The following is a 27,754-nucleotide window of genomic DNA, read 5'->3' on the forward strand; positions in this document are numbered from 1 at the left end:
CTGGGCAAATCACTTAATCCTGATTGCCTCAAACATCCAGGGTCATCTCTAGTCATCCTGATGTATATCTTGCCACTGGACGCAGATGGCTCTGGAGGAAAGAGTGAGGTTGGTGACTTTGCACAGCCCTCCCTCACTTAAATCCAATTCACTGCAAATCATGACATCACCTCCCAATGTCATGGTCCTCTGAGAACAAAGGACAAAATAAACCTTAAACTGGATTTCCCATTAGCATCTCAAGCTCATCGTATCCAAAACCAGAATTCATTGGCTTGAGGCCCAACCTCTCCCCTCATCTTCCTCCTTTCCTATTATTATCCAGGGTATGACCATCATCTTTGTGCAAGAAGTCAAATGGACTAGATCTTTACTATCCACATGGAGTGAGATATTCCGGATGCTCCTATTGACTGATATTAGACAAATTATATTAGGGCCCTGAACATTCGTTAATTCTCATTAAAGACTCACTGACACACTAGAAGGAGTTTAATAAATGTTTACTGAATAACTCACTTGAAAGAGGTCAACTTAGCTATCCGTACAGAAAAAAATCGAAATCAATAAATATGCCTATTGTCCACACTGTGACATTTAGTTGGAGGAGCTGGTTCACTGAGTTAATACATCGGTACCTGTACTTGGGACAGGCACTCCAAGGGGACACTGAGTTAGGCCTAGAATTTAATAGGAGGGACATAGTGGGTTGGACTGCTGCTGGGAAACTGTTTTGTGCCCTGAAAGATCCCAAGCCACCCCTCAGCACAAAGACCCATTTCTTGTTCTCTTGGCAATGTTGCAGGGCTGCAAATCTCAGCCGGCTGTAGTGAGCATCTCCCAAAGGGGCAGGGGACAATGACTGAAGAGCCCAGAACTCCAAGGTTGAAAGGTCCATCTCTCAGGATTGCTGCTCAATCACCTGTGCTCAGAAAGAGAAGACATAGACAGGTGAGGAGGCAGCCAGTGGCTTGAGGTCCAGTCCCAGGTTCACCTGGGCAATCATATGTTAGTTACTGTTATGTGCTCATCTTCCTAGCTGGGGGGAGGAGGAGAAGATATTGCCCATCCCACTTCCTGGAAGCCCAAGGAAAGAACTTCCTAAGTCCTAACGCACTCAACGGAGCATAAAGGAGAGAGAAATACCGGAATCTCAGTCTCCTTATAAGCCTGATGAGGGAGCAACTAGCTCTCCCTACTCAGCTGTCAGTCATTTATAACAGTTATGGAGTGAGGTTGTAAAGGCTGGATTGGCAAATGGGTATGGACTAGATGCCTCTGGTTGCACATGATCTTCAGTTAAGAATTTGTGATCTTAAAAATGGACTGAACGAGGCGGCCTCTAGGTGACGCAGTGGATAGAGCATCGGCCCTGGATTCAGGAGGACCTGACTTCAAATCCTGCCTCAGACACTTGACACTTACTAGCTGTGTGACCCTGGCCAAGTCACTTAACCCTCACTGCCCCACCAAAAAAAAAAAAAATGGACCAAACACATCACCTCTCTTCCCCATCATAGGAACCAAGGGGCATGTGTCCATCCATCCCCCTTAAGTCTGAACCCATGCTCCATAGGGCTTGCCCCTATGATGCAATAAGAAAGGAGGTCAATGTTATTCAAAGAATGAAGAAAACAAAACAGAACTATGGCAAACAAAATAGAACACTTGGGAAGCAGCATGGGAAAGTAGAAAACAACTCTGGTTCTGAGTCAGGAAAAAAAACCCAACCAGTTCAAATTCTAGTTCTGCCACTTACCACTTAGGTGATTTTGAGCAGAGGTCACCACTCTGAACCTCAGATCATCATCTGTCAAATGAGGAGGTTGGGCCAAATGGCTTCCAGGCTCCCTTCCCCCTCTCAAATCTATGACCTTAGGACAATGCAGAAACCCTCCAATGAGCAGCCTACTAGCAGTGAGCACCAGGGTGGAGAAAGTCAGCCTGGTTCCTACTTCAGAGGGAGGGAGCAGGTGCTTAAGTCAGATTTGCATTGCCTTCCATGCTAGTCTACCCCGATCAGACCAGTCCATCCAAATTGTCAGAGTACAATGTTATGTATGAATGAGGAAGAGATTGGCAGGTAGGGCTCCAGGAAGCTTGCAGAGGCTTCCCTGTGGTGGTCCTGGTTGGTTTCCCACCTACCCCCATCTCTAGGTGTCTAGATGTTACCCTAGCTGATGTGCCCCCTAGAAAGGGTTATCAGGGGCTCACATGGTCTGGCCCTACATGGCTTGAATAGCTCAGAAAAAAGAAACCATTGAAGAGAGGATATGAGCAATGATGATGTGTCCTGCAGATTCAGTGGGAGGGCTCTCTGCATTTCAGATCCGTCACGACTGAGCTCAATTCCTTGTCACTACGGAAGAATGCTTAGATGGTGAAATAGCCCTCTCTGGGGGCAGCTAGGTGGCGCAGTGGATAAAGCACCAGCCCTGGATTCAGGAGGTCCTGAGTTCAAATCTGACCTCAGACACTTGACACTTACTAGCTATGTGACCTTGGGCAAGTCACTTAACCCTCATTGCCCCGCAAAAACAAAACAAAACCACCAAGAAAAAGCCCTCTCCCAGAGATCCATGTAGATTTCCAGTCACCAGTAGATGTGCAGACGCAGATTCCTCTTCTGCCAATGTCATAAATGCTTTCATAACTCCGATTTCTTGCAGTCAGCCTTCTGTCATTTACTGCCCGGGGAACTGCTGCTAGATTCCTTGCAATACCCCATTGCTCCCAAGAAGCGTCTTCAGGCATTGCCTTCAGCCAAGTCTTGGGCAGCTCCAGCTACTTGCTCACAGGAAGTATCCCCACCTGGAGCTCCCTCTCTTACCCAATCCACACAGCCTAAGCCAGAAAGCCTTCTCTGTTGAGGCAACACCTTTCTTTGTCATTAGGAGTCATCTACCAAGTCTGTCAGAAGACATAGTTAGTCATATCTTCAGTGATGTGGTATGAGACCAAGGACTTCCTCTTCCTGAGGTTAGACCCTTTCATGACTGATCCCTTGTGCCTCTTGGCCACAAAATTGAAAATACTTTGCCTAGAAGCAGAGGTTCCCCTTCTCTGTCTTGACACAGAAAAAAAGGGGGGCATAGGGACAGCTAGGTGGTGCAGTGGATAAAGCACCAGCCTTGGATTCAGGAATACCTGTGTTCAAATCTGGCCGCAGACACTTGACACTTGCTAGCTGTGTGACCCTGGGCAAGTCACTTAACCTCCATGGCCTTGAACAGACTTCTGTTTCTGGTGTGATGAGCAAAGAAAGGTCTTGATGCCCATCTGTCTACCTCTCTAATGCCCAGCAGGACTATCTTCTGTCCCAGAGAAAACTTCCCATTTATGCAGGAGTCAGCAGAATTTTCTGACCACACCAGAGTTAATATTGTTAGGCTCCTGGCAGGGAATCCAGCCTACAGGATGGAAGCAGAGCTGGACTCAGGAGTCAGGAATAAAGACCTGGATTTGAATCTCACCTCCTCCACTCCCTGTCTATGTGCCCCGAGGGATATTGTTTTCAATACTAAGCCTCAGTTTCCTCGACTGTAAAGTGGTGATCATAATAACCTGCCTGACAGAGTTGTCCTGAGGATCAACTGAGAGAAGGTATATAACAGTGCTTTGCAAACTTGAAGAGCTATATAAATGGGAGCTCTAATTACTCAAGTCACCCAAGGCTATAAACACTCTCTGCTAATTGCCAGACTGGTCCAAAGTAAAAACTGTTTCCAGCAGTCCTCGGGAACGCATGCCTTCGGGTGACATTCATTCCCCCAAATTGCTAAGGGGAAAAGGTGTGATGCTGGGTGATGTTAGGACCCTGCTCCCTACCTCAGAGCAGATACAGATGTTCTGTAACTGGTTCCAGTTTGCCAACCATGTGGTGAAGAAATGGATTGTTGATTGGATACTGAACCAGAACTGCACTCTGATGAATTTAAAATGCGCTGACCAGCCAAACAGAGCCACGTCTGGCCCTGGCTCTTTCCTATCTGGCTGCTTTTTGGGTGCTAGAGATATGCGGTAAGCCTCTGGATGGGGAGAGAGCTTAGGCCCTCCCGACCTGAGGCTGACATGTGACCTGTCCATTTGCATTTGCTCTTTCCTGTTTTAGGTGCATGAAACACCCTACAATGCCCAGGGCTGGAAGCTATGCTGGGATTTGCTGAAAGTTAGACAATGAAGAGCAAAGTTCCAAATGGCTTGCTTGACCCCACATAAATCAAAAGCAAAGGAGAAACAATACCAGTGATTCATCCACCAGCTTTGCTAAATTTGGAAGTGGCCTTGGTGGGATGAATGTTTGTAGCAATTGAATTGTCTCCAACCACTCTCCACCAGAACTGAGATGGTATAAGGGAGAGGGTACCCCGGGTTAGGGGAGGAAATGTTTATAATATCTGTTCTTGTTATATATTCTCAGTCAATTTTCCTTTGTAAGAACTAATTGATGCTAATTAGTTAAATAAAATTGGGAAACAACACTGGTGGCTATAATTGGGGAGAATATATAGGAACAGGAGCCTGAACTGAAAATACTAGAGATGCGTTCCCAATCCTTTGGGGATACCCTTAGAACTCTGAAGGGGAAATGCAACTTTGTTCTTGGGAACTGAACTCATCATTGTGAGTGTGAGTTGGAATGAGGGTCTTTAGTTTGTAAGGAGTATACTTAATTTTTAAGAACTTTTTTTAAAGAAAGAAAAAAATAGTTCAACAAAACAAACCAATTTATCAGTTGTGGTTGACAATATATGCAATAGTCCACACTCTAGTCTTCCATCTCTATAACAAAGATAAAGGAAAACAAAACCAAACCCAAAACAAACAAACAAAAAATAGGGGCAGCTAGGTGGCGCAGTGCTCTCACTGGCCCTGGAGTCAGGAGGACCTGAGTTCAAATCTGACCTTAGACACTTGACACTTACTAGTTGTGTGACTCTGGGCAAGTCACTTAACCCCCACTGCCCTGCAAAAAACAAAACAAAACCAAAAACCAAAAACAAACAAAGATAAAGGTGTACTTTCTCAATTCTTCTGGGTGACAAAGCTAAGTCATTATAATTAAACAACTTTGTTTTCTTGCCTTTCCATTTCTATTGTTGTGGTTATTATATATTGCTTTCCTGGTTCCACTTTCTTTACTGCATCAGTTCACATACACCTTCATACATTTTTCTGAATTTTTCCTATGCTTATTATAATTCAGTGATATCCCATACAACAACTTACCACAAATTTAAATAACCATTCTCCAATGATGGGCATCTGATTTGTTTCTAGTTCTCTCTGGTAACTCTTTGTTTGTTTTTGGTTTTTGGTTCTTTTTGCGGGGCAATGAGGGTTAAATGACTTGCCCAGGGTCACACAGCTAGTAAGTGTCAAGTGTCTGAGGTCAGATTTGAACTCAGGTCCTCCTGAATCCAGGGCTGGTGCTTTATCCACTGCGCCACCTAGCTGCCCCCTCTGGTAGCTCTTTTATAGACTAGAGAGAAAGGGAGCTATTCTGACAAGAGTCTATTTCCTTCAGTCACTCCAGTCTCTGAAACTCACCCAGTAAGGCACCCATGGGCACATCTATACTCCATATAAAGATAAGATCATTGTGACTTGGGGGAATTACAGAGAATTAAATTCCAACTTAATAGAAGGAAACCGTTTCTAGCCTAAGCTGTGCTAAAATGGAATGGGCTTCCTTGGTAAGTAGGAAGTGTCTCATCACTAAGTTTCCAGAACCACTGACCCAGAAGGGAACTAGAATATCAAACAGTCCAATTCCCTCACTTCATAGATGAAAAAACAGGCCCATAGAGATGAAATGACTTAGAAGCACACAGCAAGTAAGCAATAAAATGAAGACAAAAATCCAGGTCTGTGGGGTGGTACAGAAGAAAGAAAAAATGGTGATTTACTAGCTTTGTGACCCTGGGCAAGTCACTTAACTCTCATTGCTCTGCAGAAGAAGGAGGAAGAGGAGGAGGAGGAGGAGGGGAAGGAGAAGAAGGAGGAGAAGGAGGAGAAGGAACAAAGAAACAAAAAGAAAGGAAGGAAGGAAGGAAGGGAGGGAGGGAGGGAGGGAGGAAGGAAGGAAGGAAGGAAGGAAGGAAGGAAGGAAGGAAGGAAGGAAGGAAGGAAGGAAGGAAGGAAGGAAGGAAGGAAGGAAGGAAGGAAGGAAGGAAGGAAGAAAGCTGGGTTTGGATTCAGAGAACTTGCATTCAAATTCTGGTTTTGCCATTTACCACCTGTGTGATCTTAGGTGAGTCACAACCTCTTTGGGCTTGAGAAAACAATATGGAATTGGGTTAGGTCCCTCCCATCTCCTGACTCTTCCTGTGACCTTTCGCTGTGACCCACTGATGTGTTCGTTGGGAGGTAGAACAGCCACCTTCAATAAATATGCAAAAAGGATTCTCGTGGGGGGGGGGAGGGGGTTGGTTTAAATGATTGCTTAGGTCCCATCTAGTGCTAAAATCTACAATTGCACACGCCATTGAATCCAAAGCTAAATGGACCAGATCTTTACAACGCTACCATATTCAATGTGTTCAACTGTTCAATTTGCTGGCACTCGAGGTAACTTTCTGATCACGACATAAGCTTCAAACTAGACTTTCCTCCTGGGAGCAAAAAGCCGACCATCCGGGAGCTGGCTATTGCTGAGACAGGTGTGGAGGTAGCATCATAAACAGGACCTGATAGAGGTACCAGAGAATCAAAGAACCCCAAAGTTGAAAGGGTCCCCCAGAAAGGCTGGCTCATCTACCAACTGGTATTCCAACAGGACTCCCCTCTACATTATCCTCCAAACTTGTGTTGGAAAACCTCTAGTGAGAGGGAATCCACCAACGGGCAGTACGTTTGGCTTTGGAAAGTTCTGTCACAGTTTTCTTTTCTATCCAACAGGAATATTCCTCCCTGCAACTCACAGACGTTGCCCTTGTTCTGCTCTTCGGGGCCAAAAGGAGCATATCTAATAGGTGTTCCCCATGGTGACCCTTCAATGACTTAAAGACAGCTATCACATGGGCCCTGTGTCCTCTCTTCTTCGGGTCAACTGGTCATCTAGTGGCATGTTTTCTAGTCTCCTTACCACCGTGTTTACCCTACTCTGAACATACTCCAGGTTGTTCATGTCCTGTGTTCTAATGAACAGGACACTGGACTTGGAGTCAGGAAGTCCTCAGTTCAAATCCCACCTCAGATACTTAGTTGAGTGACCTTGGACAAGTCACTGAACTTCTCTGTGGCTTATTTTCTTTATTTGCAAGTGAGGGGATTGAACTCAATAGTCCCTAAAATCCCTTCCATTGTGTAAAACTGAGACAGAGTACAGAGTGACTATCACCTCCTACATTCTAGATGCAATGTCTTTTGGGGGGAGGAAAGTGATTTTATTGGCATAGGAAACTCTCAGTAAGAGTACCTGCTCTGCAATTCATGATTGATCCTGGAGAGGTACTGTGAGGCACTGATTAGTCATGACTTGCTCAGGGTCACACAACCAGAATGTGTCAAAGGCAGGATGTTAACCCAGGTCTTTCTGGCTCAGAGTCCAGTTGTCTACCCACTGCTATGGGTCACCTGCCACATCATACTGTTGACTCGGCTTGAACTTAACAGATGACTAAAGAGCCTCTGTATTCATGCAAAAATCATAGGATTTGAAGCTGTAAGGGATCTTAGGGATTCATTCAATCCAATATCCTCATTTTTATAGAATACAAAACTGAAAGGAATCTGAAGGAGGTAGAAATATGGGCTGAGGGATAGCTTTTCTTATTTATCCAACTCTCTTGAAAGGTCATACCTTGGGGCAGCTAGGTGGCGCAGTGGATAGAGCACCGGCCCTGGAGTCAGGAGTACCTGAGTTCAAATCCGGCCTCAGACACTTAACACTTACTAGCTGTGTGACCCTGGGCAAGTCACTTAACCCCAACTACCTCACTAAAAAAAAAAAAAAATTAAAAAAAAAAAGGTCATATCTTAAGCCTCAGTCAGCAGCATGTTCTCAATGCTTGGGCCAATAGTGTAAAAAAAGGACAGTCTGTGACCAACCTATGAGAGTAAGTTTGGGGGTTTTTTAAATAGGAAAAATTCCCAAAGTTGTCAATATGGAAAATGAACAGACCTTTTTCTTTCCCCACAAATGAAGTACAAATGTTGACATTTTCAGCTAACAAGTCACTTCCCTTCTATGGGATTTAGTGCCTATAACAGGGAGAATGACCACTACCTATCCCATATGTACTCAGGATTTTTTTATTTTGTCAATATAGGTAGGCTATTTGTTCTACAGTGGTAAATTTCAACCCCTCTAGGACTCGGCAGATGGTCTTTGAGAGTGGTTGTGGCCGAAATATTAATCACCATAATGTCAACCAGTCAATGAGCCTTGCCAAATTTAGGTAGTCAGTCCTCGGACATATAGCCCATCATCTGCTCCCTACTCTAAAAACCGTTCTTGGGAGGATCTGCTGGAGCAGATCTCCATTTGTCTTAGAAAACCAAGGGTGGTCTCCATGACATGAGAAGAGCTTGGGGTAAGACTTTGGTGGAGGGCCTAGCTATGGTCAACATTTTGAAAACACTCAATTGAACTAACACCACTACTAACATCCTGTGTCTGGCAGAAAGGATTGTTACAGGTTGAAATCTCTATCTGTAGCTTCTACTTCACCACTACCTTTTTTTTTTCTGTGTGAGAGATAATTGGAGTCTACTTTGGGTCTATAACTACACATATGCCAAAGCACAGACGCATTAGCATATCTAGTGGTGACTTCCATGCTGATCCTCGATAAGCCATGGACATCCTCTGATGACTCAAAACAAGTCATCAGAAGGGTGACCCTATACCTTTGATACCTCTGTTTTTCTAGCAGTCCTCCACATTTTGAGTAACGAGTCCAAGCTGAGCGATTTCTCTTGGAATCATTGAATAAATTGGAATGAATTTAAGATACTACCTAATCCAACCCTAATTTGAAATAGTGATCCCCTCTCTAATTTCCCTCATCAAAGGATCATAGATCCAGATCTGGAAGACTTTAAATTCATGCAGTCTAATTCCTCATTTTATTATTATTTTTTGAGGGGCAAGGGGGGTTAAGTGACTTGCCCAGGGTCACACAGCTAGTAAGTGTCAAGTGTCTGAGGCCAGATTTGAACTCAGGTTCTCCTGAATCCAGGGCCAGTGCTCTATCCACTGCACCACCTAGCTGCCCCTCAACTCCCCATTTTATAGATAAAGAAACCAAAAACCCAGAAAGGCAGCCAAGGACTTACAAGGCCTCTAACTCCAAATACTCTATATCATTCCTGTAGTATCCACTTGAAGACCTCCAGTGATAGCAAACCCATATTTCCACTTCACTTTGGGACAACTCTATTAAAAAGTTCTGCCTTTTTAAAAGCCAAAACTGTCTCCCTCTAGATTCTAAGCAGTGGCCCTAGTTCCCCACTCTGGGACCAAACAGAAGAAGTTTAAGATCTCTTCCATGGGGGCAGCTAGGTGGTGCAATGGATAAAGCACCAGCCCTGGGTTCAGGAGGACCTGAGTTCAAATCTGGCCTGACACCTGGTAGGATGAATGTAGCAATTGAATTGTCTCAAACCACTCTCCACCATAACTGAGATGGTATGAGAGAGGGTGCCCCGGGTTTTGGGGGGAAATGTTTATAACATCTGTTGTTATATCTTCTCAGTAAATTTTTCTTTGTAAGGAAACACGCTTACTAACTGTGTGACCCTGAGCAAGTCACTTGACCCTCATTGCCCTGGAAAAAAAATGTATCTCTTCCACATAATAGCCCTTTAAGTATTTGAAAATGGCACACCAAATACTTAGTAGATATGTGACCCTAGGCAAGTCACTTAACTTGTATTTGCCAATCACTGTCAACCTACTTGAAGTGGCAACACAGCAAGTAGGTTGACAATAATTGGTAAATGGATGCACAAACATGGTATAAGTTCAAATCTGGCCTAAGATACTTATTAGCTGTGTGACCCTGGGCAAGTCACTTAACCCTGTTTACCTTAGTTTTCTCATCTATAAAATGAACTGGAAAATGAAATGGCACACCACTCCAGTATCTTTGCCAAGAAAACCCCAAATAGGGTCATGAAGAGTCGGATACAACTATACAACATTTTTCCTGCGCCAAGATAGAGTTCTAAGGTTGGGGTTGAGGGATCCAAGGTAGATCAAGAAATGTCCATGACATGAAAAACAAAAACTATCAATAAAACTTCTTAAAGGTAAACTTCACCACCATGGTCAAAATCATTTATTTTAAGCACCCAATGATTATAATACTGTCCTGGGTATATAAAAAAAAAAAAGCAAGTCACACAGTCCTGTACCTTGCCCTTCAAGAGCTTACAATCTAAGAGACTAATGTGGATGTGTATTGGATACAGTGACACTAAAACAGCTAAATAACACAGAAGGACAACTGTAAACTGGCAAGGACTCTGTGTATAAATTATATGTGAGAGACCTGTCTGTCTCAGGAAGAGGCTAGTTATGAGATGGTTTTAGGAAGGAGCAGGGCTGCAAAGTAATACGTAGGGTTTGTTCCACTGAGAGCTTTGACTGACTGGCCCATGAGACATAGTAAGCTGCTGGACTGTGGTTCTATCTCTCTAAGGGAAGAGTGAGGAGAAAAGGGAGGGGAGCTGGCTCTTACAACACTTGGAAGCTCATTGCTTCCATCTTCCTCCCACAACGCTGTGGCACAGCAGATGGGGAAGTGTATTTGGAAGAACATGCTCAGCTTGACACATTCTTGATGATTGTAGGAGTCCGACATATGTTGCTTCACTTAGGCTCAGCCAATGAGGGCCTTTGCTCATTTGCACCGTGGGTTGTGGTGTGGCCTGACCCTTCCCCTCCATTGCTCTGGGGTTGTGAGGCCTCACAATTCACTACACACCAGCCAGGGACACTGATCCTTACGCAGCCTCAACTTCAGGAAACCAATTCAACCATTTTCCCATTGCCCGTTCGCCTCTTCAGTCACTGCCTTTCCATAGTCCTACTTTTATAACTTATTGCCGTGCAACATTACTGGCCACACTTATAAAGAAAGCTATGTGGACAGGCACAAATAAACTTAAAATGGCATACTTATATCTGTTATATGGTACGTAAAGGGAATATGAAACCACTCTAACAACCAGAAATATTAGAAATCTCTGTTTGGAGGACATGAATGAAAATCACTATTGAAATGGATATGTCTCAGTTTCTTCATGGTCACCTGAGCAAGAAATCACTTGCTGAGCATCTATGTTCCTTGTGTTAGAAAATGGAGAGAAGAAGGAAACAAATACAAGGGAATCAGAAAACTCTATAGATAGTGCACTCAGGAAGGTCCAAGTTACAAATTACTTCCTCGTTGAAAAAACCTTTATGATTTGGAAATTCATTCGGATGGAGGCTTAAGACCTCAACTTTAACAAGGCCCTTAATGAATCCATCAGCAGGATCAGTCAGGGGATTGAATCAGCAGAAGAATGTGATTCAATTTTAAGAGCTGGAAAGAGAATGATTACATGTTCCAAGGATCCAAGGCACTGTTCATGCTCTGTGTTTTCAGAGGGTTAAGATACCTCTGCATGGAATTTTCTTTTCTCTACAGGAATGATACACTGATACTTTCCCTAGCCCTTTTAACCTTCTCAAACCCCTTGGTTCTCAGGGTTCCCTGGCCCCGGAACAAAGAACGTGGGTGAATGTAATAGGTTTAATTCCCAGATAAGGTTCAAGCTCGGACTGAAGGTTGCAATGCCTTCTTCAACAGCTTTTTCCGATGAACGCTGCCTACTTGGTCAAATTCTAGAGTTGGTGTTTTAACAGTAGGATGGAAGACAAATGAATCTGTAGCCAAATTCTGACTCTTTTGTAAGCTCCGTGATCCTCAAGAGGAGGAACAACAGAAAAATAGAAAGGTGGTATCAGTACTCTGACCATTAGCAAAGAATAAGAGTAACCACACCTGCAAAAAATCAGCTGTAGGGGCGGAGCCAAGATGGTGGAGGAAAGACAAAAAAAAAAAAATCTGCTGTGGACTTTTGTTTGCTCTGGGTCTTTGTCAGAAAGCTCCTACCAACACTGGGTGAGCAAGTCTTATTTCTTCAGGAGAAAAAGGTGGGAATCTCAAAGCAGCGCTGAGGAAATTTAACCAAAATGATAGGCTTCACTTCCCACAAGAATGGAAAGCAAAGAAAATTATGTGGTAACCTGTAGAAGGTATGGTTTATTTCAACCAGTAACAAGTACCAGCTACACATGTACGAAGTGCAGGCTGGTCTCCCTATTACACAAGATAAGGGCTGGTGGAATAGCTCTGTATTCTCCTTGTTACCAAAGGAAATGAAATCTTTGAAAGTGTGGAATAAGTCTTTTTAAAGAGAAGTTTGAAGGAACAAAGAAGACCAACATAAAAGGAGGTTGAAATGTGCTAGAAAGGGAAGGGAAAACGAACTACTCAACATTTGTCACTAAGTAACAGGGATGAAGCTCGTATGATCAAGGGTAAGGTTGGGCCCTCTGAAGAGGAAGCTGCTTTTCCTGCTCCCCAAAATGAAGATGTGCCAGCAGATAAGAGGTCACGCAGTAGAGGTTATAGGAAAAGACACGCAGTGGTGGCAGCTTGTTATTTGTCTTTGTTCTCAAAGAGGGCTAGGACATCAGGATGATGTCATGACTTGCTTTAAGTGAGGGAGGGCTGTGTAAGGTCACCAACCTCACTTTCTTCTCCAGAGACATCTGGGTTCAGTGGCAAGATATATATAAGGATGATTGGAGATGGCTCCAGATGTTTTTAAGGCAACTGAGATAAAGTGACTTCTCCAGGGAAACACAGCTAGTAAGTGTCTGAAGTGAGATTTGAACTCAGGTCCTCCCAACTTTAGGGCCAGTGCTTTATCCACTGTGCCACCTAACTGCCCCAGTGGTGACTGCTCATGCTGCCAGAGAGTACCAACAAAGCTATTTGTTGACCTAATGCTAACAGAGAGGCCCAGTGCTTCTCCAGAGTTATTATATATTCAGGATGCCATGAAGCCCCTCCCAAAACTTGTTAGGCACAGTGAATACGAGCACTAGCCATTCCTGGAGAGAACTGAGGAAACACTGACAGGACCTACGAATCCTTAGAATTTAACGAAAGCTCTCAGGGGTTCCCTATGCTGTGTCACCATTGCTCACTGAAGGTCACAAGGAGATTTCAGGAGTGAAGAACTGGTTAAGAAGGCAGTATCTAAAATAAGCATCTGCCTTTCTCTGCCTTTCTCTATAAAGGCATTATGGGTTCTTGGGGAGAGACAGGGCACCAGACTCTGCATAGAGACTTGCATAGAGACTCTTTTTTGATGGGACTCCTCGATTGATGTTTCAGGGAACAGTAACATGATACGCCAGTATTTTAAGCAAATTTTTAACAGTCCTTCGCACTACCTTTGTGGAAAAGCTGCAAAAATAGCCATCAGCTAACAGCATGAGTTTAGAAGTGGTTTAATGAGTGAACAGTAGTCACGAAGGGGACAGTGTTAACTTGGAGGACCTGAGATTTGTTCAGTCCTGTACTATTTGATATTTTTATGAATGACCCGGATGAAAGTCTTACTTATCAAATGCTGTCAGTCACAGATGACCCAGGAGGGGTAGCTAACATGCTAGATGATGAAATCAGGCTATAAAAGTCTCAATGGGTTAGAACAATGGGTTAAACTTAAAGGCCAAACTAGCAGATCCCATCTTTGAGGTCACACAAGAGACTGAAAGGATACAGAAATCTTAAGATTCTACTATTTTTTTCCATTAAAAACAACAACAAAACACCTGACTTGATAGAACCAATGACTCCTTAAATGCTCATCTCCAAGGAGTCTCTCGCGTGTAGGGTAAAATCAGACAGCTCTGTCAAGGACCTTATTGTCATGTAAATCATAAAACGCTTGTCAAATGTGTTTATCACAGTCCTGAAGAATGGCATGAAGAGGATCTAAGTGGAAGGGGGGTTCTCTAGAGATGGCCAAGTCTACAGAAGCTCCCTCTTTGAAGAGGATATTGTCCTGCTTGAATCAAGCTGTAGAGTATCTTGACCTCCTCAATAAGATTCACAATCCTAACACTCCACACAGAAAAAATTAAATAGACTAAAAATGTCTACTGCTCTGACAGAGATGCGGCTGAATGGCAAGTCCACTGGTAAACTTATTTGGAACACATATTGCAGATGGGCATGAGGGATCCAGAATTAAACAGAAGACACTGGGTCAAAGTGCAGTCAAAAATTTTTGTGGAGGGGCAGCTAGGTGGCGCAGTGGATAGAGCACCAGCCCTGGAGTCAGGAGTACCTGAGTTCAAATCCAGCCTCAGACACTTAACACTTACTAGCTGTGTGACCCTGGGCAAGTCACTTAACCCCAATTGCCTCACCAAAAAAAAAAAAATTGTGGAGCTTTCAATGGTTCTATGCTATTCCCTAGAGCAAAGATCTATCTTTTCAAAAGACTCCCAGCAATGTAATATTGTTATAACTCTTAGAAGACTACAGTCTTTGTCAAAGTCATAGGTGAGCCAAAGGAAAAAAAATGAGACAAGTGGTAAGCATGAACAAGCTGCATTATGCTTCCATTGATAATCCAAACCCAACAAGGACCACCAAAGATGACATGGTATCAGACGTGATGATATATGTATGGTGGGGAGAGGATGTGAGCCAGGCATATGGTTACATGAAAGAACATATAAAATATAAAAAGACCTGGAGGAAGAAAAATAACAAGTTGGACAGATCCTCTATGGAGAGTCTATGTAAAGACATAGCCAAGAATTACATGGAATGAAGTGTGGATAGGTTCTAATTTGCACTGATGGAATACCTAGACCACTGAAAATGAAAATAAAGGTAAATTTCAATACAGGTTTAAAAAATCAACTGCAGGGGCAGCTAGGTGGCGAAGTGGATAGAGCACCAGCCCTGGAATCAGGAGTACCTGAGTTCAAATCCGGCCTCAGACACTTAACACTTACTAGCTGTGTGACCCTGGGTAAGTCACCTAACCCCAATTGCCTCACTAAAAAAAATAAAAATTAAATTAAAAATTAAATTTAAAAAACAATCAACTGCACGGGGGCAGCTAGGTGGTGCACTGGCCCTGGATTCAGGAGGACCTGAGTTCAAATCTGACCTCAGACAATTAACACTTATTAGCTGTGTGACCCTAGGCAAGTCACTTAACCCCAACTGCCTCACCAAAAAAAAAAACAAACAAAAAACCCAACACCAAAAACAAAAGAAAGAGATACCTAATGAGGTGGTGGTCCAAACCCAGGAGAAGAAAAGCATTCTTAAGACTTAAGGAATTTATTCCTGTTAAATAGAGGGAGACAAAAATGCATAGAATCAGGGACTCAGGTTACATAAGCACATAATTATTGGTGTAAGGGACAAATCTCCCAGCAGACTGAGGAAATGGGCTCCCATTTCCCATTCTGTTGTCCCAGAGATTCTGAGTCCTGTTATCACTTAGCCCTTTTGATGATTTCAATTCCACCAAACTACCGTCCTCTTCCAAGTGCCTTTGGTATGCTGAACAGTCTATATGCCTCAGAAAATGAGAATAACAAAAGTACAATCAACTCGGGAATAACCTTGGACAGTCCAATAAGGACCAGCTTTAGATAAGCTTTGGAAAAAGCTTCTATAAGTCTTTCCACCCGCACCCCATCTTTTCAACCTACCATGCTTCCTTTTGTCCCAAGGACACAGCTGAGTGATGCCTGGAAAAATACAAACCAATACCCTTTTCCGGTTTTATACAAATCCTTCCTTGCTTTCAACGAAGCCCCCACTGAGATGCACACTAAATTGTTAAAGGCTATGGGCCCAGACCATTAATAACTTAGCTAGTCCACACCTACTTCCTGTCTCTTGATAAGTGTGTACCAAGCCTCTAGAGTATCAATCAGCAAGCATTTATTAATCATATGTCTATGTGCCACACACTGTGTACCAGCATCCAACTGCTTCTGCCTGTCCTCTCTGTGCAAAGTAACATACGAGGCATTATCAGAGACTCATCTCCAATCTGAGGAACAGGTAGTTAGGATGGGCTACGGAAAAATGGTCATGACTGCTTCCGGGAGTTCTGTTTTGGGTAGCTGAAGTTACTCACTAGGGCTTACAGAGGTTGACCAAGAGAAATGGATCAACTAAAGGGTATTATTACTTAAGTTAAATGGGTGTTTTGATGAGATAAAAGATGTGCTTTCTGCCGAAAGCTCTTCTCACACTTGGTGCACTGAAAGGGTTTTTCACCTGTGTGTGTCCTCTGATGTGTTATGAAGTGTGAACGCTGGTTAAAGCTCTTGCCACAGTCTGGACATTTATAGGGTCTCTCCCCCAAGTGGATTCTCTGATGGGTAATAAAATGGGAACTCTGATTGAAGCTCTTCCCACATTCCCCACATTTATAGGGTCTTTCTCCTGTGTGGATCCGTTGGTGCTTAATGAGGGCAGAACTGTCAGTGAATCCTTTCCCACAGTCATCACACTTATACGGTCTCTCCCCAGTGTGTGTTCTCTGGTGGGTGACAAGGTGAGAACTCTGACTGAAACTTTTATCACATTCAGGACAGCTAAAGGGTCTTTCTCCTGAGTGAGTGCTCATATGGGCTACAAAATGGGAACTGTCTCGGAAGCCTTTGCCACACTCGGGACATTTATAAGGTCGCTCTCCTGTGTGGGTTCTTTGGTGCTTAACCAAATCTGAGCTCTGGCTAAACCTCTCCCCACAGTCGTTACACGTATAGGGCTTCTCTCCTGTATGGATCCTTTGATGAGTAATGAAATTTGAACTCCGACTAAAGCTTTTCTGACACTCAAGACATTTATAGGGCTTCTCTCCTGTGTGGGTTCTTTGGTGCATGATAAGGTGTGGCTTCCGACTGAAGGTCTTTCCACAGTCTGGGCACTCATAAGGTCTCTCGCCTGTGTGGGTCCTCTGATGCTTGATGAGAGTTGAGCTGTCACCAAAGCTTTTCTCGCACCCATTACATTTGTAGGGTTTCTCTCCAGTGTGTGTTCGCCGGTGGGTGACAAGGTCTGAGCTCTGTTTGAAGGCTTTCCCACATACAAGGCACTTATATGGCCTTTCTCCAGTATGGGTTCTCAGGTGTCTCATAAGATAAGAAGTCTGGTTAAAGCTTTTTCCACATTCTGCACACACATTGGGTTTTTCACCTACATATCTACCTAGGAGCTTACTTAAATGTCTCTCCTTTGAAAGGAGTTCCCTTTGTCCCTCTCCTGCAAGAGGTCCATGTTGTCTTTCTAATACATGCTCCCTTTCCCATTTTCTTTCCCAATCAGGATTCTGAGAAATATCTTTCTGGGGCCTTCCTAAAGATGGCCCAAATTGTTCTGCTGCCTCAGAAACTTCCTGGTTCAGCTTTTCCACCTGGTTCTCAAAGTCTGAAAAAGTGAAAAGAGAGGAGAGACAATCAAATATTTCCTTTTCCACTAAGAAAGGAAATGTAGGGATGAGGAAAGAAAGTTACAACTGCTCTTTCTATGAAGTCTCTATCTTTGCACCAAATTCCAATAAAATTCATTTAAAAGCTATAGAACATAATCAATCAAAATCACTGATTTAAGATGCCCAGGTTTTTTGTTGAAGGTGGCCAGGCAAAATCAACTAAAATTTTAACTTGAGACATATGTTTATTCCTTTTAATAATACAGGGTGTCCCAAATCTTAGTGCAGTGTTAAGCTTTAATAACCTCAGAGGAATGCTACAAAAACCATCATTTGAAAATGTAATTATTTAAATTTCTTCTTTACTCATTTAATTTTGTGAATTTTGAATCACAAATTTTAAAGTTTAATTTGAACAGGGGGCAGCTAGGTGGCTCAGTGGATAAAGCACTGGCCCTCCATTCGGGAGGACCTGAGTTCAAATCTGGGCTCAGACACTTGACACTTACTAGCTGTGTGACCCTGGGCAAGTCACTTAACCCTCACTGCCTGGCCCCCCCAAAAAAAGTTTAATTTGAACAAAACAGGGAACCCTATCATTATGCATTATACATGGGACAGTAACTGGGAACACTTTCTCAGACCTTTAGCTTGGTAGAGGAGGTCCTCTTTCTTGACCCACCTAAGTGCCCGAATCCATCTCTAATAGATTTTTTTTCTTTTGGGTCAAAACCTCACTCTTTGGATGACCTTAAGGCTAACAACACTAATCCTATCCTTTCCAGTCACTGAGCAAGAGCTGATCAGTTTTTACAAAGTTTGAATATTAATGAGCCACGACTAGCACAAAACAGTGGTTATTTTGAATTTCGGTAAGAAACATACATTTAAAAATTTTAATAATTAACCTTTTACATTTTTTCCATAAGTTTGTAGCATTTGTACTTCTGAAGTTTTTAAAGTTTAAAACTGCATGGGGGGCAGCTAGGTGGTGCAGTGGATAAAGCACTGGCCTTGGATTCAGGAGGACCTGAGTTCAAACCCAGTCTCAGACACTTGACATATACTAGCTGTGTGACCCTGGGCAAGTCACTTAACCCTCATTGCCCCACAAAAAAACAAACAAACAAAAAAACTGCATGGGGCAGCTAGGTGGTGCAGAGGATAAAGCACTGGCCCTGGATTCAGGAGGACTTGAGTTCAAATCCAGCCTCAGACACTTGATACTTACTAGCTGTGTGACCCTGGGCAAATCCCTTAAACCTCATTACCCCCCCCCCAAATAATTGCACCAAAACTTTTGGGACACCCATAGATATCCAATTTGGGCAAAATGAGTCAGATTTTAGTCACTACAGTAAGGACTAAAAGGGATAGGGCTTGGCCCTATCATTCTATTGGTGTGAAAACCTCCTGGGTGAGGAAACTCTCTACAATGGCATATTGGTACCTCCTCTACATCTTGGAAAGCTACTTGAGGCACTGTGAGGTTAAGTGATTACCTAGGATCACAAAGACAGTATATGTCAGAAGAGAGACTTGAACCCAGCTCTTCTTGGCTTTGGGTCTAGCTTGTCCAGACACTATTGCCTCTCACAATTAAAATGCCTTATGGTCAATTAAAAAATGATTGGGCTCATTTAGAGAATGAATCTATGGCTGGAAAAAATTAAATTGGTGGTAATGCAGCCAAGATGGAGGGTGAAGCTTTCTAAGTCCTTAACATGAACAAAGTTTTCCCTCTTGGGCTTTGGCTCATTTCTCACCCGTGTGAGCTTCTCTCAGGATCTCCCCCTCTTCTAAGCTCTGGAGATCCAGGACCCACGGCTCTTCTTTCTGCTCAAGCTGGGAGATAACAGTGGGTCTGGAAATCCTGTTCAGGAAAATGGACATGAATTATTGGTCTGTGCTTGTTATTGTTGTGTGCCCCCAAACTCAGGCCTTGTTTCTTTCTCTGTCAGATAAACTAAACCTCTGGAGGGTGATGATGTTTGTGGATCTCCTGGTCCAAATGAAGAAAGGGCAGTCTCTTATGATGGGCTGAAGACATTTCCGTTTTTTTCTTTTCCTTAAGAAATAAAACCTAGGTATGAGTGAAAATTCTAGCACTAAGGTTCTACTTGTGTCCATGGAAGACATGACATGATTGTCACCCCCACGAAAGACTTTGGCCTGGGCCAAACTGATTATTATGTTTGATATCTGGGTTTTCTCTGTAAGGAGACGAACCATGAAGATGAGAGAATTGAAGGATGACAACTCACACAAATCTGGGAATCAAGGGCCAGTATCACTAAAGCCCTTAGGGAAATAGATCTTGCAACTGCATTTAACCTTTGGCTCTAAAGGGAAAAGAGAAATCCTTACCCATTCAGAGCCCATTCTTCTAACCCTGCTGGATGGCAACCCTGCAGAGGATTCTCTGGGCAGGGTCCAGACAACCCACTCCTCCCGGACGTCCCCAGCCACATCATCCAGTGTCATCAATCCCTAAAACAAGAGATTTGAACTTAGTATCTGCTACTTCCTGGATACTGACTCAGAGTTACACACTATTAAAACTGCAGTGGACTTTGAGAGATCACCTGGTCTAACACTCTCATTCTGAAGAAGAAACTGAGGAGAAACAAGCTGTTCAAGTGTCCCATAGTAAATAGGTGACAAAGCTGGGACCTGAACCCAAGTTTTCTGATGCCAAATCCAACGTCTTTTCTAGCTTGGAAGCTAAGTAACACAATAGATAAGTGCTGGGCCAAGAGTCAGGAAGACCAGAATTTAAATGTGACCTCAGAGACTTACTAGCTGTGTGACCCTGGACAAGTCACTTAACTTGTTTGCCTCAATTTCCTCATCTGTAAAAGACGATAATAATAGCACGTGCCTCACAGGGTTGATGTGAGGATCAAATGTGGTAATATTTATAAATTGCTTAGCACACTGCCTTGGCATAAATGTTAGCTATCATCACCACCACCACCACCACCACCACCATCGTCATCATTTCCCAACATATCTATAAGTTGTTTTCTCACACTCAGCGCTACTCATGCCATGGGTCTAATGGTACTAGCCATGTTCTGTGCTACAGAGATAAGTCGATAAATTCTCAAATATTTATTCCATTGAAGGTGTGACTTCAAGTTTCCTAGTCTTAACCATTAGAGACTGTTCACCATAAATCTTTCCTTGCCCAATCTTCCCATCAGTGCAAGAGGCTCCAATCTTTCCCCTAGCACAGAGTTGGGACAGTTGTTAATATGAATTCTCTAAGAAACAAATCATGTTAGATGCTTTAGAACAGGGACTATCTTTATTTTCTTACTTGTATCTTCAGTATTTAACACGATACTTGACATGCAGCAAAGGCTTAATATTTTTTCATTCATTTATTTATGGGAAAAATCTTAATTTCAAGAAAACTTTTTATTCTATCCCACTATATATTCATCTACAATCTAGGAAAATATAGTTTCAACTGTATAACTATTATTATGTCAGGGTGATTTATATACAAGCTCATTCTAAACCTGTATGCAAGTGGTCATCAATGGTTTGGTATCAATCTGCAGAGACAAATGTAGTGGTGTTCCAAAGGAATCTCTCCAGAGGAATTTAAAGTCATCTTTATACAATGGGTATTTTATTTTAAAGAAAGAAAACAGTGAAACTCAATAGAGGGAAACCAGAAATAGTTTGATTAGGGACAAAACTCAAGACAATGACAGGGACAAGCCTGGTAGAGAGATCAAGCAAAAGTTATTTTAGGGAAAACAAAATGCTTGGGGGAATCACAGCTGTTTATCACTTGAATCTGTCATTCAAAATAGCAAGTATTTACAGAATTATGTAAAGGAGTGTAAAGTTGGTCCCTGCCTGCAAAGAGTTTATATGTGAACATGGTTGACCACAAGGGGGCAGCATTGTGCAGGAAGCGACACTATTTGGAGTAAGAGGAGCTGGGTGTGAATCCTGTCTCTATTACCCCTGAGACTTTGTACAAAGATTTCCCTCTGGACCTCCTTTCAAAAATGAAGGGGTTGTATTAGCTGGTCTAAAGGCCTTTCCAGCCCTAGATCTATTATTCTACTCTCCAGCAACTCTTTGAGTAGATGTAATCATATCATTAACTACTATTACATGCATAAACTAATAAATTTTTTCTAGCTAAATGTTTTAGAGCAGGAGTTTTTAACTTGGGGGTCATGGACACACCCCTAAGGGATCTGTAGGTACATTTTAAGGAAGCCAGGAACTTGGATTAGAAAAAAATAACATCTTTATTTCAATAAATATAATCGGTTTCCTTTATAAATCTACACATTTTATTTTATGCATTTAAAAACATTATTCTGAGAAAGGATCTATAGTTTCACCCAAGGAGCCCAGGACACAAAACAAAGTTAAGCTTAAAGCCCATTATAAGTATATTGCAAGGCTCCATCCTGTGCTTCTATACTTCCCGTGGACTATCTCTATGTAGATTGATCCAAGTCTATAATGCCTACTTGACATCTTCCCCCTTGATATTCCACAGAGATCTTAAAGTCAATATGACCCAAACAGAACTCATTATCTTTCCCTCTAAATCCAACCTTCCCCAATTTACCTACTCCTATCAAGAGTATCACCATTCTTTTTCAAAATGTTTCATTCTTATTATTAACTGAATCATCAAACACAAAAATACAGAGAATCAGAACTAGAAGATTGTACATAAAACTGTAAACCAGTTATGTGCAGTGTTTTAAAGTGCATATTAAATTTAAGTAGTAACAAAATTTCTAATCGATTCTGGGTACTCAAACTTTTTTTTTCCTGTATACTAAAAAAATGTTTAATAGCTGCTCCTCTTTTTTTTTTTTAACATCTTTGTCACATTCACTCCTATTGCCTAATAGAGCCCTTTCCTTGTAAGAATTTATTAAGAGCCTAGTAGGTGCCAGGCACTGGGCTAGTGCTTCATGAGTAAGTATAGTCAAGGAAAACCAATCAACACCTTGGCCACATCTAAAGAAGATGTGAGCATCATTACACACCTCTACCTGCCCACAAGGTACCACATTCTCCCAGTTAACTAGGTTTGTAACCTAGGAGTCATCTCAGACTCTTAATTCTCACTCACTATCCATATCCAATTGGTTGCCGGATCTTGCCAAACCTACTTCAGTATTCCTCATCACCAGGCTTGTCTTTCTTATATGGCAACAACCCTAGTTAACACAACTACCACTCATGTGGACTATTGCAACAGCTTCCTAATTAGATTCTCTGCATTCAGTTTCTTTCCTCTCCATCCATTCTCCACACAGAACAAGTTGTGATAACGAAAGCACAGGTCTGACCATGTCACTCCTCCTTTCAAGAAGCTTCAGTGGCTACCCATTGCCTTTAGAATAAAATATAAACGCCTTGCTTTGGAATTTAAGGCCCTTCACAATCTGGCTCCACACATTACTCCTCCTCACCCCAAACTAACTTACTTACTTCTCCTCTTACGTAATCCGCCTCTGCCCAAAACAGGGCATGAATTCAACATGCCCAAAAGAAAACCCCTTATCTTTTCCCCAAATACTCCTCTCCTCCGAACCTCCACCCAGTTAAGCAGGCTCCCAAACTCAAGTCCCACATCCAATCTGTGGCCAAATTCTGTTGTTTCTGCCTTCCTGTCTTACGTACGTCCCCATGTCTCCACGCTGGTGGAGACCCTTCAAGGCTCAAACCCAGATGTTTGCACTAGGCTCCTGGCTGGTCTCGCTGCCTCAAATCTCTCCCATTCTCTGTTTGCCCGTCTGTGTGCCCCCGTCTCACTCCAATTCATTCTCCACTTGGCTGCCAAAGTGATTTTCCTAAAGCACCGTTTGGACCACGTCACTACCCGACTCAATAAATTCTGGTTGCTTCCTGTTGCCTCCAGGATTAAACAGAAAATGCTGTTTGCCATTCAAAGTTCTTCCTGATCTGGCCCTTCCTATCTTTCTAGTCTTCTCATACTTTACTCCCCTCTTATCCAGCAACACATCTGCCTTCTTGCTGTCCCTGGTACAGCATATTCTGTGCCCCCGCCCCCCGCCCCCCATTCTTGGAACACACTCCCTAGGAAGGCTTATGGGTCTTCTTTTAAGTCAGTCCAAATCCCCCCTTCTGCCCAGCTTCCCCTCTCACTGGGAGTGCTTCCCATTGGAGATTATCTTCCATATACGCAGCATGTCACCTGGGACAGAAATAGTGATTTGCATGTGGCCTCTCCTATTTAGAATGTGAGTTCCTTGAGGGCAGAGGCTGGTTTTTGCTTTCTTTGTAGCTAAAGCACTTAGCTATGAGGCAGCTAGGTGGTGCAGTGGATAGAGCACCGGCCCTGGAGTCAGGAGGACCTGAGTTCAAATCCGCCCTCAGACACTTAACACTTACTAGCTGTGTGACCCTGGGCAAGTTACTTAACCCCCAATTGCCTCACCAAAAATAAATAAATTATATATATATATATATATATATATATATATATATATATATATATATATATATATATATATAACTTAGCTAGTGCCTGGCCCAAGGTAAGCACTACCCACAGGTGCAGAGGCTTAGAATACACTCTCCTTCCCTCTACTTTTTAGAATCCCAGGTTCCTATCAAAGCTCAGCCCAAATACAACTACCTTCAAGACGCTTTTTTGGATTCCTCAGATTGAAAGGCACCCTCCCTGCCTCCTCACCCCCAACCACAATGTGTGTATTTTGTATACATTGTCATGCATTTATTCATTTGTGGATATTAGTAGCTCCCAGTAGAATTCAGGTTCCTAGAGAACAAAGGACAGTGTGGCTCCAGTCTCTATATGGTCATCAGCTGGTACATAGTAGGTGGCCACTCAAATACTTGCAGACCTGAACCTTCTCCTCTCCAACACATCAGGCATGCACGTCTCCCTCGAGCATCTTCTCTTTTATTCTTGCTATGGTTATCCTTCCCTCCTCCCCGTCCTGTTCCAGTCTTTGCTCCCAAATTTCAATCCTCAGGACCAGCTTGCTTTCAAAGGTGACCAACGGTTATTCTAACAAACTCAGGATACTAAAGTGCTAGATCTAATCTAGAGTCTCAGGGTTCTCCCTCCGTGTACATTATAACCAAAGTCTTCTGATGGTAGATCGCCACTTGCTCTTTTTGTGGGATGTACTACAAATTACATTAAATAAAAAATCTACAAAACAATAGAGATTTTTCTGGCATCAATTAACATGGAGATAGATTGCATTTCTCAAGTATATATCTGTCAATATATCTAAAAATATCAATATATCAATATACAGATACCTGTGTATGGATGTGTATATATACACATATATCTGCTATAGATATAAAACATACACAATAAATGTTATATACACAAAACACATATAAAAAGCTGTTATATATAAAACATGTGTGTGTACATACATACATACACACATTTTAAGACTGTTACCCAAAGGGGCTCTTCCTTCAAAGGATGGTGATGTCTAACCTACAACAGGCACAGGGATGGGAATCAGATAACCTGTGACCTTGGATGAGTAGCTTCAGTTTCTAGACCTCGATTATCTCATGTGTAAAATAAAGAGGCCAGTGATTCTCGCTGTACCATTCTACAGCCCTCTCTTGAGCTCCCATTGCCTGCTCTGATTTCTCATAGTAACCTGCCCATGCCTCTTCTCTACAGTCTCCCTTCTATCAGAGAAGTCATTTGTATACCTGTCTGCTCCCCAACCTCGTGTCACATCCATCTTTGTATTCCCAATATCTGGCCCACAGTAGGGCAATAAGTGAATAGTACTTGTTGAATTGAACTGATCTCTTCAGGTACTTCCAACTGTGACATTCTGTTACTCTAAGTCCCCCTATATAAAGAGGGAATGGGAGACTGATATTAATTGGTGTACAGAATGCAAAGGCTGAGGAATATACAAATTCTTTACCCTTAGACATCCCCTTATTTTGATATTGAATCAGTTTCCCTTGACAAACTTTTAAAATACAAGGATTTTGTAGTTCTGTGTACATGCCTGAAAGGATGGGAAAAAAAGTTAAAGAAACTGAGGTGGTTTTTACTGGCATTAGGGGGCAGAAAATTGGAGGCCACAGTTGTCTGGGAAGCAATGAGATATTCAAATGAAATGTGTCCAAAAGGGAACTTGTTCTCTTTCCCTCAACCCCTCTCCTCTTCTGAACTTTCTGAACTTTCAGACATCACTATCCTTCTCTTCTCACAGGCTCCTCTCCCTCACCCTACATATCCAATCAAATCTTAGCAAATCTTGTCCTTTCTATCTTCACACCTACGCCCCTTCTTTCCACTCAGAGGGCTACCCCTTAGTTTTAGTACTTTACCTCTTAGATTACTGCAACAAAAAATATCTTATCTCAAGACTCTTCCCATTCCCAATCTACACACTACTTCTAAAATGATTTTCCTTAAATCCATATCTGACGCAATTCCCCATCTGAACAATTCCAGTGCCTTCCTGTTGCTTCTGGGATAAAATATCAACTCCTCTGTTTGGCTTTTAAAGTTCTTCACAGCGTGGCTTTGACCTATGGCCTCACTGGACCTTACTCTCCCTTCCACTCTCTGAGACCAGAAATGTCAAACATGACACCCCCTCTCTCAACCCTCCTACTCTAATGGCCATTCCACATGCCCAGAAAGCATTTCCTCCTTACCTCTACTTCAGTCCCTTTCTTCCTCTAAGATGTAACTCAAGCATCATCTCCTTCATGAAGGATTTTTAAAGGCCCCCCCACCCCCCGCAACAGCTAGTGCCCTCCCTCTCACCCAGACTATCTTCTCTTGTATATATTTGTATTTATTCACTTTATATTTATAGAAAGGCTGCTACTCAGCACAGTGGAGAGAGCCCTGGACTTGGAGTCAGGGAGCCCCAAGTTCGGACACTGCACAATCTGTCTGCCTCAAGTTTCCTCATCTGTAAAATGGAAGAACCTACTTCCCAGAGTTGTGAGAATAGAATAAGATTGTATACACACACACATATGCACACACACACACACACACTCTGCAACCCTTACAACGCTATATGATGGTTAGCTATTATTATTTTTATTTATGCTCTATATATTAATATCTGTACATACTGTCCCACCCCATTAGAACGTGAGTTCGGTGTGAGTAGGGGTCCTTTCATTCTCGGTACCTGTTTCTCAGCTCCTAGCACAGTGCCCGGCATACAGCAGGCGCTGCATAAATGCTTGCTGATGATTGACTAAGAAGATCCCAGGCTGGACTCCGGGGCTTCCCAACCATGTGACCTTGGGGAAGAAGCCCCTTTCTTGAGTCGGGGTGTCAGTTTCGTCATCGGTAAAGGGGGGGCGGTACTGTCTGGCCCCCTGCCCCCTGCTCCTAGCCCTCTGCACAGATGTCAGCTGCTCCTCTGAACGGAGGGGGGAAGCGTCCTGTACGCAGACCACCCACCTGCTTCCCCAAGTTTCCAGCATGAGCCACCAGTCAGTCCCTTCTCCAACGCTGACCTCCCCAGGCCTGCAGCCATCCACTCACCGCCCCCGGGCCGGCCCAGCCAGAGGAAGGAATGTTAGCCAGGGCCCTGAGCCGGGGGCTGGAGCCCGGAGAGTCCAGCCGGCCGCCACCCGGTTTGGGGCGAGCCCACACTGGACTTAGGGAAAGGGTGTGACGTAAAGCGCCCACCCCGTTCGCTTGCCATTGATTTAACGTCTTCGCGTCTTAAAGTTTCCGTTCTCCATTGGTTCAAATGGTTGTCAAAGAGGCCCGGGGGTGGGCCAATGACGCGGAGGATATTGGGAATTGTGGTCCCAGGAGAGCTCCTAGGCGGACTCTGGCTCCCGGCATGCTCTGTAATCACACCTAGGCCAGTCCCCAGTCCCAGGGGGAAATGACACGCACTCGACAATCCCTAGGGAACGCCAGGCAGTGGGGAGGGGTGGGGGTGGGGTCTGCCTTCACTCAGTCTACGCATGCGCAGGGACCCTCCTCCTCTACCTTCCCCCCACCCCAGCTCCCACCCTAAGGCCTTATTTCCCCTCAGCACCTATTCCCATCCCCATGCCCTCTCTCAGGAACACGAATCCACTCACCACCCCCGGGGCAGGGCCAGGCCCGGCCCGACCCGGGATGGAGAAGGAAGGGAAATTCCCCTGGAGCCGAGAAAGTCCTGGCCGCCCCGCCCGACTCAGGGCAGGCCACTCTGGACAGGGACTAGGAGTTGTACGCAGGTTGCGGTGGCAAGGAACGCCC

At 43.4% G+C, this 27,754-nt stretch overlaps 1 protein-coding gene across 8 annotated transcripts; it reads right to left on the bottom strand.

Moving 5' to 3' along the window:
* Nucleotides 1-97: 97 nt before the first annotated feature.
* On the bottom strand, nt 98-27,754 carry ZNF774 (zinc finger protein 774). Of its 8 annotated transcripts, XM_043982966.1 has the most exons (6): nt 26,679-27,529; nt 19,858-19,980; nt 19,257-19,363; nt 16,332-17,486; nt 15,320-15,383; nt 98-922 (listed from the first exon to the last, which is right to left on the bottom strand). In XM_043982966.1, exons 2-6 carry the CDS (start codon nt 19,962-19,964, stop codon nt 919-921), a joined length of 1,437 nt encoding a protein of 478 aa, XP_043838901.1. In that variant the 5' UTR covers nt 19,965-19,980; nt 26,679-27,529; the 3' UTR covers nt 98-918. The 8 variants fall into 8 exon arrangements, 7 of the variants coding, with proteins under 7 accessions (XP_043838901.1, XP_043838903.1, XP_043838898.1 ...); XR_006354758.1 differs by having other exon boundaries at nt 15,320-17,486; nt 26,679-27,525; XM_043982968.1 differs by lacking the exon at nt 15,320-15,383 and having other exon boundaries at nt 26,679-27,526.

This window comes from Dromiciops gliroides, chromosome 2, assembly GCF_019393635.1.
Source record: "Dromiciops gliroides isolate mDroGli1 chromosome 2, mDroGli1.pri, whole genome shotgun sequence".
NCBI lineage: Eukaryota > Metazoa > Chordata > Mammalia > Microbiotheria > Microbiotheriidae > Dromiciops > Dromiciops gliroides.

Excerpts from the sequence above, each read along its gene's own strand:
- ZNF774 (XM_043982963.1), bottom strand. The coding sequence starts at position 19,964 with ATGATGTGGCTGGGGACGTCCGGGAGGAGTGGGTTGTCTGGACCCTGC. Across the intron at positions 17,487-19,256 it reads CCTGAGAGAAGCTCACACGG|ACTTTGAGAACCAGGTGGAA; the intron begins GTGAGAAATGAG and ends TCACTTTTTCAG. Across the intron at positions 15,384-16,331 it reads ACATCAGAGGACACACACAG|GAATAAATTCCTTAAGTCTT; the intron begins GTGAAAAACCCT and ends TCTATTTAACAG.